The 12,639-nt window shown below is 41.9% G+C and overlaps 1 protein-coding gene across 4 annotated transcripts; it reads left to right on the top strand.

The window, feature by feature from the left end:
* The first annotated feature begins 2,444 nt into the window (after nucleotides 1–2,444).
* ZNF572 (zinc finger protein 572) lies at nucleotides 2,445–12,361 on the top strand. 4 transcript variants are annotated; one of them, XM_082719817.1, is made up of 4 exons: nucleotides 2,460–2,575; nucleotides 3,398–3,469; nucleotides 4,529–4,639; nucleotides 5,300–12,361. In XM_082719817.1, exons 3-4 carry the CDS (start codon nucleotides 4,561–4,563, stop codon nucleotides 6,805–6,807), a joined length of 1,587 nt encoding a protein of 528 aa, XP_082575943.1. In that variant the 5' UTR covers nucleotides 2,460–2,575; nucleotides 3,398–3,469; nucleotides 4,529–4,560; the 3' UTR covers nucleotides 6,808–12,361. The 4 variants fall into 4 exon arrangements, with proteins under 4 accessions (XP_082575942.1, XP_082575944.1, XP_082575943.1 ...); XM_082719816.1 differs by having other exon boundaries at nucleotides 2,445–3,469; XM_082719818.1 differs by lacking the exon at nucleotides 3,398–3,469 and having other exon boundaries at nucleotides 2,447–2,575.
* The last annotated feature ends 278 nt before the right edge of the window (nucleotides 12,362–12,639 follow it).

Genomic DNA, 12,639 nt, shown 5'->3' with positions numbered 1-12,639 from the left:
GGGCACATAACAGGGATTTGTCCCTGTCAGGAAGGGTGTGGAAAGCTTTTGTGAGGAAGTGAGGAAAGCTTTAGACCTGAAGTCTAAAGGATTAATAATGGGTTTTGACTAGGTGAGGAAAGGTGTCAGATTCAAATTTATCTTCGGAAAGGATCACTCTGGGCTCATTGAGGAGATTGGATGAGAAGGGACAATGGGTATTTGTAGGATTGTTAGCGTGCTACTGAAATCCTTCAGGTGAAGGGTGGTGCAGGTGGTTGGGAGAAGTATCTGGGTTTGAGGATTCTGTGTGAAGTACACAACAGGTGAGGCCTGTGGATTGTATACAGGAAGGGAGGGGGAAAGTAGGTACCGAAAAGGACTTCTGGGCTTCTGCAGATTTGGATGGTTGGTTGGAAGAGAAAATCGGAAGAACAGGTTTATTTTGTGTTCGCTTGCATATATGGGAGAAGAAAGTCAGAAAGAAGATTCTTACTTTTGACATTTTGGTTTTGAGGAGTTACTGAGATCCCTAGGATGAGATGTCAAGTAGCCCATTGGTGATAACAGTGAAGAGCTCAGAAGTGTAGCTTGGCTAGAGATATAAAACTTGTGAGTCGTCTGCACAGGAAGTATTTTAGTTTTTATTTATTAATTTTTTTAAAAGATTTTATTTATTATATATTTATTTATTTATTTGGCAGACAGATCACAAGAGGCCAGAAGAGAAGTAGGCTCTCTGCTGAGCAGAGAGGCCAAGGGGCTTGATCCCAGGACCCTGAGATTAAGACCCAAGCCCAAGGCAGAGGATTTAACCCACTGAGCCACCCAGGTGCCCCACAGGAGGTATTTTAAAATGTGGAAGTGAATGAGGTTGCTCAGACAGAGGACATTTCAGGATAAGAGAGAGGTCCTGGGACGGCGTTAAGGAACCTCAACATTTAGAGAAGACTGAGCTTGCAAAAGAGACTATCAGGACTGCTAAAGATGTTGGAGGATAATGAGGATAATGTGGTGTCACTTTAAGAGTGTTTCTATTATCAGTTTATATAAGATACTCCAAGATCTTGGGGTGCCTGGATAGCTCAGTTGGTTGACTGGTGAACTCTTGATTTTGGCTGAGGACATGATCTCAGCCTCCTGGGAATGAGCCCCAAGTTGGTGTCCATACTCAGCAGGGAGTCGGCTTCTCTCCCTCTCCTTCTGTCCCTCAACCCCTTGTGCAGGCTCACTCTCTCTCTCAAATAAATAAAACAATCTAAAAGAAAATTACACTGATGTCTTATGTTCATGTTGTTTTCTGAAAGTTCTCATTTATTTTAAAGATGATAATATAATCTAGGGCAAAGGTAACTAAAGATTAACAAGGCTCTGTTACAATGGAAGTGTTTCTAGAAGAGAGGAATTCTCAGCAGGCTCAAAACTCCGGAAAGAAGACTTGGGAACTGAAAAATACCAGCACAGAGGTCAATGGTGATGTTGGTGATTTATTGTTTTTCCTGCGGGAGAAATGAGTTAAAAGGTCAGTAGGAGGGATGCCTGGGTGGCTCAGTTGGTTAAGCGGCTGCCTTCGGCTCAGGTCATGATCCCAGCGTCCTGGGATCAAGTCCCACATTGGGCTCCTTGCTCGGCAGGGAGCCTGCTTCTCCCTCTGCCTCTAGCCTGCCACTCTGTCTGCCTGTGCTTGCGCTCTGTATCTCTCTCTCTCTAGCAAATAAATAAAAATCTTTAAAAAAAAAAAAGGTCAGTGGGAAACCATTAAATGGAAACGTTGTGAGAGATGGGGGGAAAAGCCTAAGAACTATTTTGGGATGAAAGTGGTAGAATTGAGAGGTTAGTTGTTAGTGTAAGGATTCCAAGAAGGTGGGAAGGAAAGTGAGTACCAGGAAAGGGCTCCTTTTAAATGTAGACCAATCCTCCGTTGCAACAGGAGGGAGAGAGTGGTTAGGGAGCAGACATACGTAGATTTGTAGGCTTGCTATGGGGGAGACAAGGGATTGCCTTCCATTTTCTCTGTGATGAAAGACCAGAGTTCAAGGGCTTCTCCGGGTGTTATTAGTAAGGGCGCCTTGTTAAGTAAGTGTTTTTGTGCGTGGGTGGATGCCTCAGCTGTTCAGCTGTTTCGCAGGTAGCTAAATATACATCCCTGTTCACAGCGGTGGCAACGGAAACAACAGGAGCTTAGTAAATGCTAGATTCATTTCTCTTGTACTGATGATGATAAAGCCGATCAATGCCCTGGTGGCAAGGGAAAGTATTCGCTCCAGTCGGCCCCTCTTATAAGGCGCCTGGCAAGTGTGAGGAGCGAGAATCGAGCGGACAGACCACAGACAGCTCGAGGGAAGGAAATCCGCCAGCACGTCCTTTTTGGTCCGGGACCGTAAGGGTTAAGACCATCGAGACCTGGCCATCCCTGCTTCCTAGAGAGACTGAGGCATAGCCTGCAGGGGGGCTAGAGTGACTTCCTGTCTGTGTCTTCCGGGCTGGGGAGTTTAGGACCCTGGGTTGGTGGGGTCGGGAGGAGCTGGGGGCTCCTTGCTCCGGGACAGCTGGGCCTGCTGGGGTGCTGGGCGCCTCGTGTGTGGCCCCCGGAACTGTGAGTTCCTTCTGGGGGGAAGGGAGCCAAGGGCTGCGGGCTGGAGGAGTGGCCACTGCACCATCCAGGCTGCAGAGTGTGCCAGGAGGGGGATCCCGCGGCTGCGAGGGGCCGGGGCCCGGGGTCTCCCGCCGCCCCGGCCATCGCGCTGCCCGCGCTGCCCTCGCCTCCCTCGCCTCCCTGGCCAGGCGGGTCCCTTAAAGGAGCTTGTCGGCTGGAGACGGTCTGTCCTCTTGGATCTTCACCGCGCAGTGCACCCAGCCTCTGCCCCCTGCCAGCGGTTCTTCTGAGCTTCAGGCAGTGCATTTTCTTTGGAAGACTTTAATTCAAAGCGCAGCCCCAGCCTAAGCACCTCTGCTCAGGGACAGTGAAAACAGCTCATCTTTGTGGAATGACATCTAAGGGACAGCCTTGTAATACCATTTATGGCCCGAGTTTGCTACCCATTTGCTGAGCCAGTGTTCCTCAAGGGCCCCTGCTACCAAAGTTAGTAGTTTCTTAGCTGGGAAAGTGCCGCACGGGTCTCTGTTACGCGGACTTTTACTTCGTTTGTAAAGACTTTGATGGAAATCGATAACTCGGACAGCAAAACCTATTACTCCATAGGAACAATTTTCTTTTTTTCCCCCTTTTAGAGGTGTGAACTCCCCCCTCCCCTCCGCCCAAACGCTAGGGCTATTTGTCATTTAGACTAGTGTCACCTTTTCCTGTAACAAATCCGTAGTTCCTGAGAGTGCTTAGGGAATGCCAGCTCCGTTTGATATCACGGCTACAGATGTAGAATTTTTTTTTTTAATCCAGTTAATGTTTTCCAAAATAAAGGTACTCTTTGAGATTCATTTGAAGTTTGGGGTTGTGCCCAGCTCTGCCGCCTCCTCTGGTTTACTGTAATAGGTAAGAGTGAAAGTCAGTAGCCAAACAGGCTTGGGACTGAATTCTGCTCTACTGCTTTCTGGTTGCATGACCTTGGGAAAGTTTATTAATGTCTTTTTTGTTCATCTATAATAACATACTGGTAATTGTTTATAGACCCCCAAGGGCCATTATGAAATTTAAATGAGAGTAAAGTATTTAGCTTACTTCCTGGCACATAATAGGCTGTGATAAAGTAAAAATTACACCTTTTTTTACTCCCCCAAACAACTTTTTGTTTTGTTCTGTTTTCCATGTGTGCCTTTGTACATCCTTATTTTAGGCTCTTGTTTTCCCCATATAATACTGTTCTCTAGACCCTGAAATGAATTGCAAGCCCATATATACCTGCCTTCCAGTGATAGATCAGTACCTTAAAGTAGGTCAAGAATCCTAGTTGACTCCATAAAGTTTAGGCTAAAAGGAATATTGTGATTATGATAGAGTGAGAAAGTCAGAGGCAAGGAAGAGTTCTCTCATTACCTTCCTTTTTATCTTTAGGGGTTATAGGCTATAATTATTCTCACCCTGCTTTGTCCTATTTTTTCTTTTTCTTCTTTTTTTTTTTTTTCTGATATAAATTCTAACTTCATTTTGAAATTGAACTTCAAATGTTTCATCTTTCTGTCAAGGGCCAGCTTTTCTTTCTGAACAAGCTTCTTAGACCTACATATCCATTTTTTTGAAGTCCTGCTATTGTTACTGTTTCCAAAAAAAACCCCTTCATGTTTTCAATTAGAACTGTATCTAAACTCTGAGTGGACAATGAGTATTAGTATTTCTTCTGTTTTTGAAGCTTGATCCTCAGACTTTAATGTGAAGATTTAATTTTTTTATTGACATTTCCTTCTAAAAAGTTAATTTGAAACACTTGCATCTGAGATAAGATCCCCCCGCCCCCCCAAAAAAAAGACTTCAAAAGACCATGTTTCTTTTTTTCAGCCTGGGTGCCTACTGTGGTTATGTTGCACTGGTTGGGAAGGAAAGAAAAAGAACACATTTTAGCTGATGCCTGCAAACATAACCTGTTTCCTTCCACAGGATTTCTGATCCCTACCCTGCTGTGACCACTGATGGAGCAAGACCAAAAACTGTTGGTCTCAGACTCTAGTGGCTTCAAGGAGAGGGAGAATTCGAAAAGCCCTTTTACAGGTGAGAGATCAAGAAATTGATCTGAATCCATTGGAAATTCAATGTAAGATGTGCCATGGAGTGCTATAGACTGTGTGGAAAGAACGGAGCATTTGAATTGGACAAACTTTGATTCCTGCTCAGTTGCCTACAAACCATGTTAACTTTTACAACCTCCGTTTTTTCATCCTTAAGAAAAATGAATATCTGTCTCATAATTTTTAGGATTAACAAGATACTACATGCCAAGCTATTGTTCTTAATAAATAATAGGTATCATTGTTATTTCTGTATTTTCTCAGATTTTAACTAAAGTATCATCAAGTTTTCCCTTTAGATTGTGTCTTATTCAGTTTCTCCCCTACTCAGATCCCCTTTTTTCTTTTAGGTCTTCTAGAATAAAGTTTAATGAAGTTTTTAGATCAGTATGCCCCTCCTTGGTAATTGCTGACAGCTGTTCAAATACTTCATTAGTGTTGTTATCAAGCACAAAAAATTCACTTGCTTCTCCTGAACACTTAGAGTATAAAAAAATAAAACCAGTTTTAAACTTTTTTTTTTTAATATAAAAGAATTTATGAGGTTTTACTCTGTTATTCCCTCCCTTACACTGCAATTCAGAATTTCCTTCCCCCGGCAGAGATTAGGGAATGTATTTAGAACATTTGTTTATTCTTACAGGACATGAAAGTAAGAATAATTTGGAAACTGCTCAACACAATAACTCCAAGGCAGAGAAAGAGAGAGCCTCAAAGTGGTCTAAAAGAGATGGCATGCAAAATTGTAAGCATGAGGATACAAAAGAAATTCCATTGACATGGTCCCAAGGAGATGAGATCTGGTGTAATGATTCCTGTGAGAATGGTGGCAAGTCAGAGAATCGGGGAAATTCTACAGGAAAAGATGAAAAACCCAATCGCTGGAGTTGGGACCCAGGGGAACAGTGCGGTGGCTCTGTCCAGCAGAATTCAACCTTCAGAGACAAACCCTACAAATGTCCTGAATGTTGGAAAAGCTTCAATAACAGTTCGCATTTGCGAATTCACGAGAGAACCCACTCAGGAGAAAAACCTTATAAATGCTCCGAGTGTGGGAAATGCTTCAGTAACAGCTCTCACCTGATTCAACATCTGAGGACGCACACGGGAGAGAAGCCCTACCAGTGTGGTGAATGTGGGAAAAGCTTCAGCAACACCTCCCATCTCATTATCCATGAGCGGACTCACACAGGAGAGAAACCCTATAAATGTCCTGAGTGTGGGAAGAGCTTTAGTAGCAGCTCCCACCTGATTCAGCACCACAGATCACATACTGGTGAAAAGCCATACGAATGTCCTGTTTGTGGGAAATGCTTCAGCCACAGTTATGTCCTAATAGAGCACCAGAGGATTCACACTGGAGAAAAACCTTATAAGTGCCCTGACTGTGGAAAGAGTTTTAGTCAGAGTTCCAGCCTGATTCGCCACCAGCGGACACACACAGGTGAGAAGCCCTACAAATGTCTTGAGTGTGGAAAAAACTTTGGTTGTAATTCGACCCTAATAAAGCATCAGAGAATTCATACGGGAGAAAAGCCCTATCAGTGTACAGAATGTGGGAAGAGTTTCAGTCGGAGTTCAAACCTAATTACACACCGGAAAACCCACACAGGCGAAAAGCCCTATGAAAGTTCCGAACATGAGGAAAGCTTGAGTCAGAGCTGCGGTGTGATAGAGGAATGCAGACTCCAGCCAGGGGAGAAACCATACAAATGTTGTGAATGCGGAAAGCGTTTTGGTCTCAGCTCTCATCTCATTAGACATCAGAGAACGCATACGGGAGAAAAACCTTACCGGTGTTCAGAGTGTTGGAAAACTTTCAGTCAAAGTTCCACCTTGGTGATTCACCAAAGGACGCACACAGGAGAGAGACCTTATAAGTGTCCTGACTGCGGCGAGTGCTTCAGTCAGAGCTTTAATCTTATCAGGCACCGGCGGACTCATGTGGGAGAAAAACCTTACAAATGCACTGACTGTGAGAAATGCTTCAGCAGAAGTGCCTATCTCAGTCAGCACCGGAAAATTCACATAGAAAAGTCTTTTGAGTCTCCTGAAGTTGCAGAGTTTCCTCATGGGTGGACTTGGAAAAACTGTCCAGGGGAAATGGCCCTCCTCTCTTCCTTTTCAGTCCCAAGTCCATCTTCCTCTTGAGTTTCAAAGCCTGTTTATTTTTTAATTTTTTTTTTCTTTTTCTTACTGGGCCATTACAATGATGGCGTGGCTACAAAGTTTTCTTTGGTGTGTCTGCCATTATGTCTGGAAAAAGTCAACTTCCAGGTTAGATGATAGGAAGGTCCTGATCCCCAGCTCATTACCTCTGCCCAGTGAGATGCTGCCAACGATGGAGAAGAAATGTTTTTTTTGATTAAGGTAAGATTGGAATAGCTTCAGAGGCAAACAAAGAGAAATGCTGGAAATAAGAATACCTGAGAGCTTGAAGCTGAGCTACCATTGAATGTGCCTATTTCCTTTTTCCTGACTGGGTGGCAATAATTTATTCTTGGCCTCATGGATTTATCCAGAGAAAGATTCTTTATGAACAAATAATGTGATTTCCTTGCTGTTTTGGTGTCTGTTAAGAAAGAAAAACCTCAGTTTTTAAAATGCATTTTTATTTGCTGAAAATTAACTTCCGTAGTATTTAGGACTATTTTGTCTAATACAGTAGCCACATGTGGCTATTTAAATAAATTTGTATTAAGATGAAATGAAACTTAAAGTCTGGTTCCTTAGTTGCTTTAACCACTTGCCAAGCACTCAGTAGCTACACGTGACTGGTGACTGCTATATGGGATATCATATAAAGTTCTTTCAAGATTATTATTCTTGGCAGACTCATAAAAATTCCCTATAAGACTGTAGGAAATGTAATGTGAGGTGTCTGCTCTCCAAGAAGAATTGTAACATAGAGTAGAAATGGGATAGAGGCACTCAGTCTAGAGATTGGCCGTTCTAATGCATGCATGTCTTAAGTTCAGCCATGTTGGTAATCTGGTGATATGATCCCATTGTCTTGGCCAAGGCCAGATTAAGAAGTAGAATTCTGGAATTCTGTTTAAAAAATTCTGACCAATAGTCTTTTCCCCTCAGTTTTCTCATTACACAGCTCCTAGACAGATCAGATCCTGGGTTCTTTTTCTTTTTTTAACAACCCCGAGTCTGAGCCAGTCTGCAGGGACAGTTGGCCATTGGAGATGGAGACTCCTTAGTTACAGTCTTAACAGGAATTTTTGGCTCCTGACTGACTTACAAGGTGTGTGGATCCTCCCTGTTTGTCTGGCCAATGGGAAGGATGCTTTGTAAAGTATTAAGTTATTTCATATACTCCTAGCCCTCATTTTTTCCTGCCAGTGCAGGGAGTAAATGTGTAGGAAAGTCAAGACTCCTGAATTGCTCAGGATTTCTGGTCTCATTTTTGGATTCAAAATATATTTTCAGAAGACCATGTAGACATACAAATTAGGAATGTAGAGCCAGAAAGGGCCAATTAGAGCTGCTGCAAAGGGCTGTAGCTGGTAGGTAACCGAAGTGCATGGGGAATACTTCTTCCTTCATGTACTTCATCATTGCCTGATACTGGTTAGGCAATTAAGCTGTTTCATATTGTTATAAGATTGAAAAATAAACCAAAAGTTAACAAAAAGACTTACAAAATATTTGGGGTGATTTTCTGTTCTCAAGAAAGGGGAGAACATAATAGGGTGTCATTGGCTTTTATGTAACCCTCACCTAACCATCTTTTCGCCTTTGTATGTTCGGTAGGATCATTCAAATGGTCTTCGACTGTAATATCTGGGGACAAGTGTTTATGGTATTTTTTTTACCACAGACAACTAAGAGTTTGATTAATGTTGGATAATTAAATTTGGGCATTTGCTATCGAGGCCAAAATTCAGTTGCAAGGCAGGGGCTGTTGGGGTTATGCCCCATCATCAGTCACGTTCTGTGTGGCAGGAACCACTCTGGACCAGCCCCCTCATGTGTAAAGCAGAGATTATGGCTGCCTCACCGGGTTTCTGTCAGAATTAAATAAATGTTTGCAAAGCAGCTAGCACTTACAATATAACAAGGTCTAAATACATGGCAGTCTGTTATTATTGGTGGAAATAAATTGGAAACTGTCCTCCCCACATTTGCAGAAGAAGCAACGCAACCCCAGCTTATATCCTATGTGAGAATTCTTTATGACCAACCTCAGGAACCCTGAGGAATATGGTTTTGTAAAAGAATAAGACTATATATAGTGTTTCAAGTTTGCAGACTTTTGAAAACCCTTTTATTTGATTCAGCTTATTGAATGTTTTTGTTGTTGAAACAAAGGATTCAGTTTAAGGCAGGAAAGAACAAAATCGCAAGTTCAATTTCAGCTAATTCCCCATCTGAGGAGATTAACAACAGGTACAGTTTCTGGCCTAATAGCATCACCTACTCTGTTTTATGACTGCCCACGATTGCATAAAACCGGTTTCACAAACCTTGATGTCTACAGAATCATAGATGACCCCATTTTAGATGGGTTAGGATGGGCTCCATGAGTAAAACAATTTAGCAAGAATCATTGTCTCTTTAGATTAAAAACTAGGAAAACAGAGAGAGATGTGTCACTTATGAGGAGGACTTAATAGTAAATCTAATCATATTTGATGCTTTTACCTCAATTTCATTAATCAGCAAACAAGTTTTTTTAGCCTCCCGAGAAGTAAACATTCTGTATTCTTTATTTTTCTTGCCAGCACAAAGAATGTGTAAAGCATTCTTTCTTTTTTTGAACTTGTCACACAAAATATGATTGGTGCTACACCACCCCACCCAACAGTGCCTGCCTTGGAACTGAATTTTGGCCTTTATTTATTTGTGAGAGAGAGAGAAAGGGAGAGGAAGTACGAGCTGGGGGAGGGGTAGAGGGAGAAGTAGACTTCCGCTGAGCGGGGAGCTTGTTTTGGGGCTTGATCCCAGGCCCCTGGCATTATGACCTGAGTTAAAGGCAGCTGCTTAACCAACTGAGCCACCAAGGCGCCCCAATAAAGCATTCTTATTTAAGTGATTTGTTCCATATATATAGAGAGAGACTCTTATATTCTACTCAAAGAAGGGGCTTGTATTTTTTCCCCTACAGTGGAATGAGGAAATCCCTGTCAATGCATATACCCACAAATGTAGTGGGGGAATTTACTCCCTAGCTGCTGTAGAGTCTACCAGAAGGCATGCAAACAGTGAGTCTCTCATCATAGTACCCGAGGTGAGGGTTTGCTCCCATCATTCCAGGTCATCCAAGGTGGAGCTACCAAATGAGCCTTCTCCTTAGTGCTGTACAAATTTCCTCATTGATGGTGGGAAGTAGTGGAATATGTTTTGTGACTGTTGCCTGTCATCCGTTAGTTCAATGTGTTAATCTTGGCCAGTCTCACTTTCTGAAATCAGGGTAGTGACAAAACTGTCATTGCTTCTTGATTTTGTATTTGAGTTTCTGTAATTCCTTTCAAACAGTATGGTCATTCATTCAACAGAAATTTACCTGATGCCTAATATGTGTTTAGCAGATGTTCGAATGACCTTGGGAGGGGCAGATATAAGGATAGACTAGTTGGAAAATGTGCAGCTTTTTGGATGTCTACCTTCTTGACAGCTCTTGAACTATGTAACTTGTGTTAAACCCTCCAGCTTCAAATCTTCATCTTCAAATAATTTGATAATCCCAAGGAGCTAGAAATAACTATATATTAAAATGGGCTAGGTTTGCTCTGTCAAAACACATGCTTGTGAAGTGTGACACAGTGCTTCGCACATAGTGGCAGTCAACTGTGACTGAGCTTATGTGTTTATGCTCATGCCCAAGAGTATGTTTTTCCAGGATGTGCCTTCCCATTAGACTGTCAACTCCTTGAGTGCAGAGAATGGATTTCATTTTTGTCATTCTGATGCCTCACACAAAGCCTGGCATGTGAAGTGTTTATTGGTTTTAGAGGAAGGGCCTTTGCCAATGGTGAAGTTTACTGGAATAAGCCGTCCAGTTTCGGGATCCCCCGGGGTCCCTCTAACACCATTATCACCCAGTCCAGCCTGGAAGTGAAAATGACTTCCTAAGAGGCTGGGTCTATCCTCACACTGACCCTAGAGGACCCTTCAATGTCCCAATTGTTCAAAATCCTCTGGAAGTAAGACCCTGGGCTTTTGGTTCAGAATGTCCAGGATAGGTTAAAACTCTGTTTCAATTTCATGTTTCCATCACTTTGAACTCTGTACCTACCTTGTAAGATCTGGTTAGCCGTGAAGGAGGTAAGGTGTCTGGCATGTTATAGGTGTTAAAAAACCAGCATTTTCCTTCCCTATCTGCCCTCATCTGTGCATAATTTTGCCAAGGATAGATTCTATGCACAGAAATGTTTAATCATTTCTTGGATTGATTATTTCTAGGTTTCTAAAACACAGATATTAATAACATTTAGCTCATAGGCTTGTTGTGAGGATCAGTGAGATAATCATGTAATGGGCTTAGCATTGCTAGGATCTAGTAATCACTCAGTGTTAGCTGATAGACCATTATAAAATGCCTCTTGACAACCATGGGTCCTTGGATCATCTCTGAAGGTAGCCTCAGAGATGTGGGCATCCCCTGGGGCCACTAGAATGCTGCAATCCTTTTGTTACTATTTCCCCCATGAACATGAAGGGGCATGGCTAGGAGGAGGTAGCAAGCTGAGTGTGTAGGCTAGTAATGTAGCACATCATTATTATTTTATGGCACATGTTTAGGCAATGACTGCCTTTTCTGTTTAAAAAGGGCCTTTCCTTTAATTTCCTGTCTCTTTTATTTCACTTTTGTTCTCTTTTACTTCTCTTTGGCCCTAACCTTTTCTGCCTTGCCCATCCATATTCAAACCCAAACTTGGGCTTTTTCTACCCTTTATTCTGTCCCCTTTTCTTTCCTCCCAGTGAAGAAGGAATGAAGTCAAGGCTAAGGATGGTCCAGACTCTTGGTTATAAAGGTCCAGGTGGAAACCTGATGCTTGGGAGTCCTGACTTCAAGGGCATGGAGCCTCTTACAAGCAGAGGTAGCTTGAGAGGGCTAAGACAGTGAGATTTCTGATCTAACATTGCATGACTGGTAAAATCAGTATATGTTCTAGGACCGGACACAGTAAGGGATGAAGTGGACCCTTTGGTTGAAAAAGAGTCATCGTCAATTTTGAGCCATGTTTCATCATATGGAGTAACAGATTAAAGAAAATTCTAGTTGATTAGACTGAACAACACAGGTGAAAGATTTTCCCCCTTAACATAATAGCTTACTTTTGAAACATTAAAGTAATACTTATTGCTAATTGTAAAATATACAGAAAAGTATAAAGTAGGAAATACATAAAAGTATGAAGACCAAAATAAAAATGGCCCATGATCACTTTTTTCCAGAGATCACTCACCATGAAAGTTCTGGAATCTTTCCCAATAGCCCTTTTTCTAAGTGTGTATCTGAATAAGTATTTTTTAAAAATGGATCATGTGGTGTGTTTGTATATGTCTTTATAGAGTATTGTATCTTGATTTTTTTTCTCTAATCTGTTGTCATTGCCAGTTTCCTTCTTTTAAATGATTATGAGATTTTTAATATACCGAATGATGTACTATAAGAACTCAGTTGTTCTGATGGTAGATGTTGATATTGTTTCTAGTTGTTTGCTATTAAAAAGAATGTTATTGTCAACAATACTTTTTTGGTGGTTTTGTTCTGTTTTGATATTGTGGTTGGGATCGATCAATTATTTTGTTTTTTGTTGGTACACAACTCTTAGTGCCCATCTCTAATTATTTCCTTAGAATGAATTCCTAGCAGTGAGATTATTGAGTCAGAGGACACAAAAGTTTTTTAAAGGCCTGTTACTTAATCTCTTTCCAGAACTGTTTATCAGTTTAAATGACCCCCGTGAAATAATTTTAAATTACCCCAGTGAAAACATTTTTTGGAGGGGTTGGGGAAGGTAAACA

The sequence above is a fragment of the Mustela nivalis genome (assembly GCF_964662115.1).
Source record: "Mustela nivalis genome assembly, chromosome: 2".
NCBI classification, from domain to species: Eukaryota; Metazoa; Chordata; class Mammalia; order Carnivora; family Mustelidae; genus Mustela; species Mustela nivalis.
Note: the sequence above shows the minus strand (reverse complement) of the source record. Positions and strands in the feature narration are given on the sequence as shown.

Excerpts from the sequence above, each read along its gene's own strand:
- ZNF572 (XM_082719816.1), top strand. The coding sequence starts at position 4,561 with ATGGAGCAAGACCAAAAACTGTTGGTCTCAGACTCTAGTGGCTTCAAG. Across the intron at positions 4,640-5,299 it reads TTCGAAAAGCCCTTTTACAG|GACATGAAAGTAAGAATAAT; the intron begins GTGAGAGATCAA and ends TTATTCTTACAG.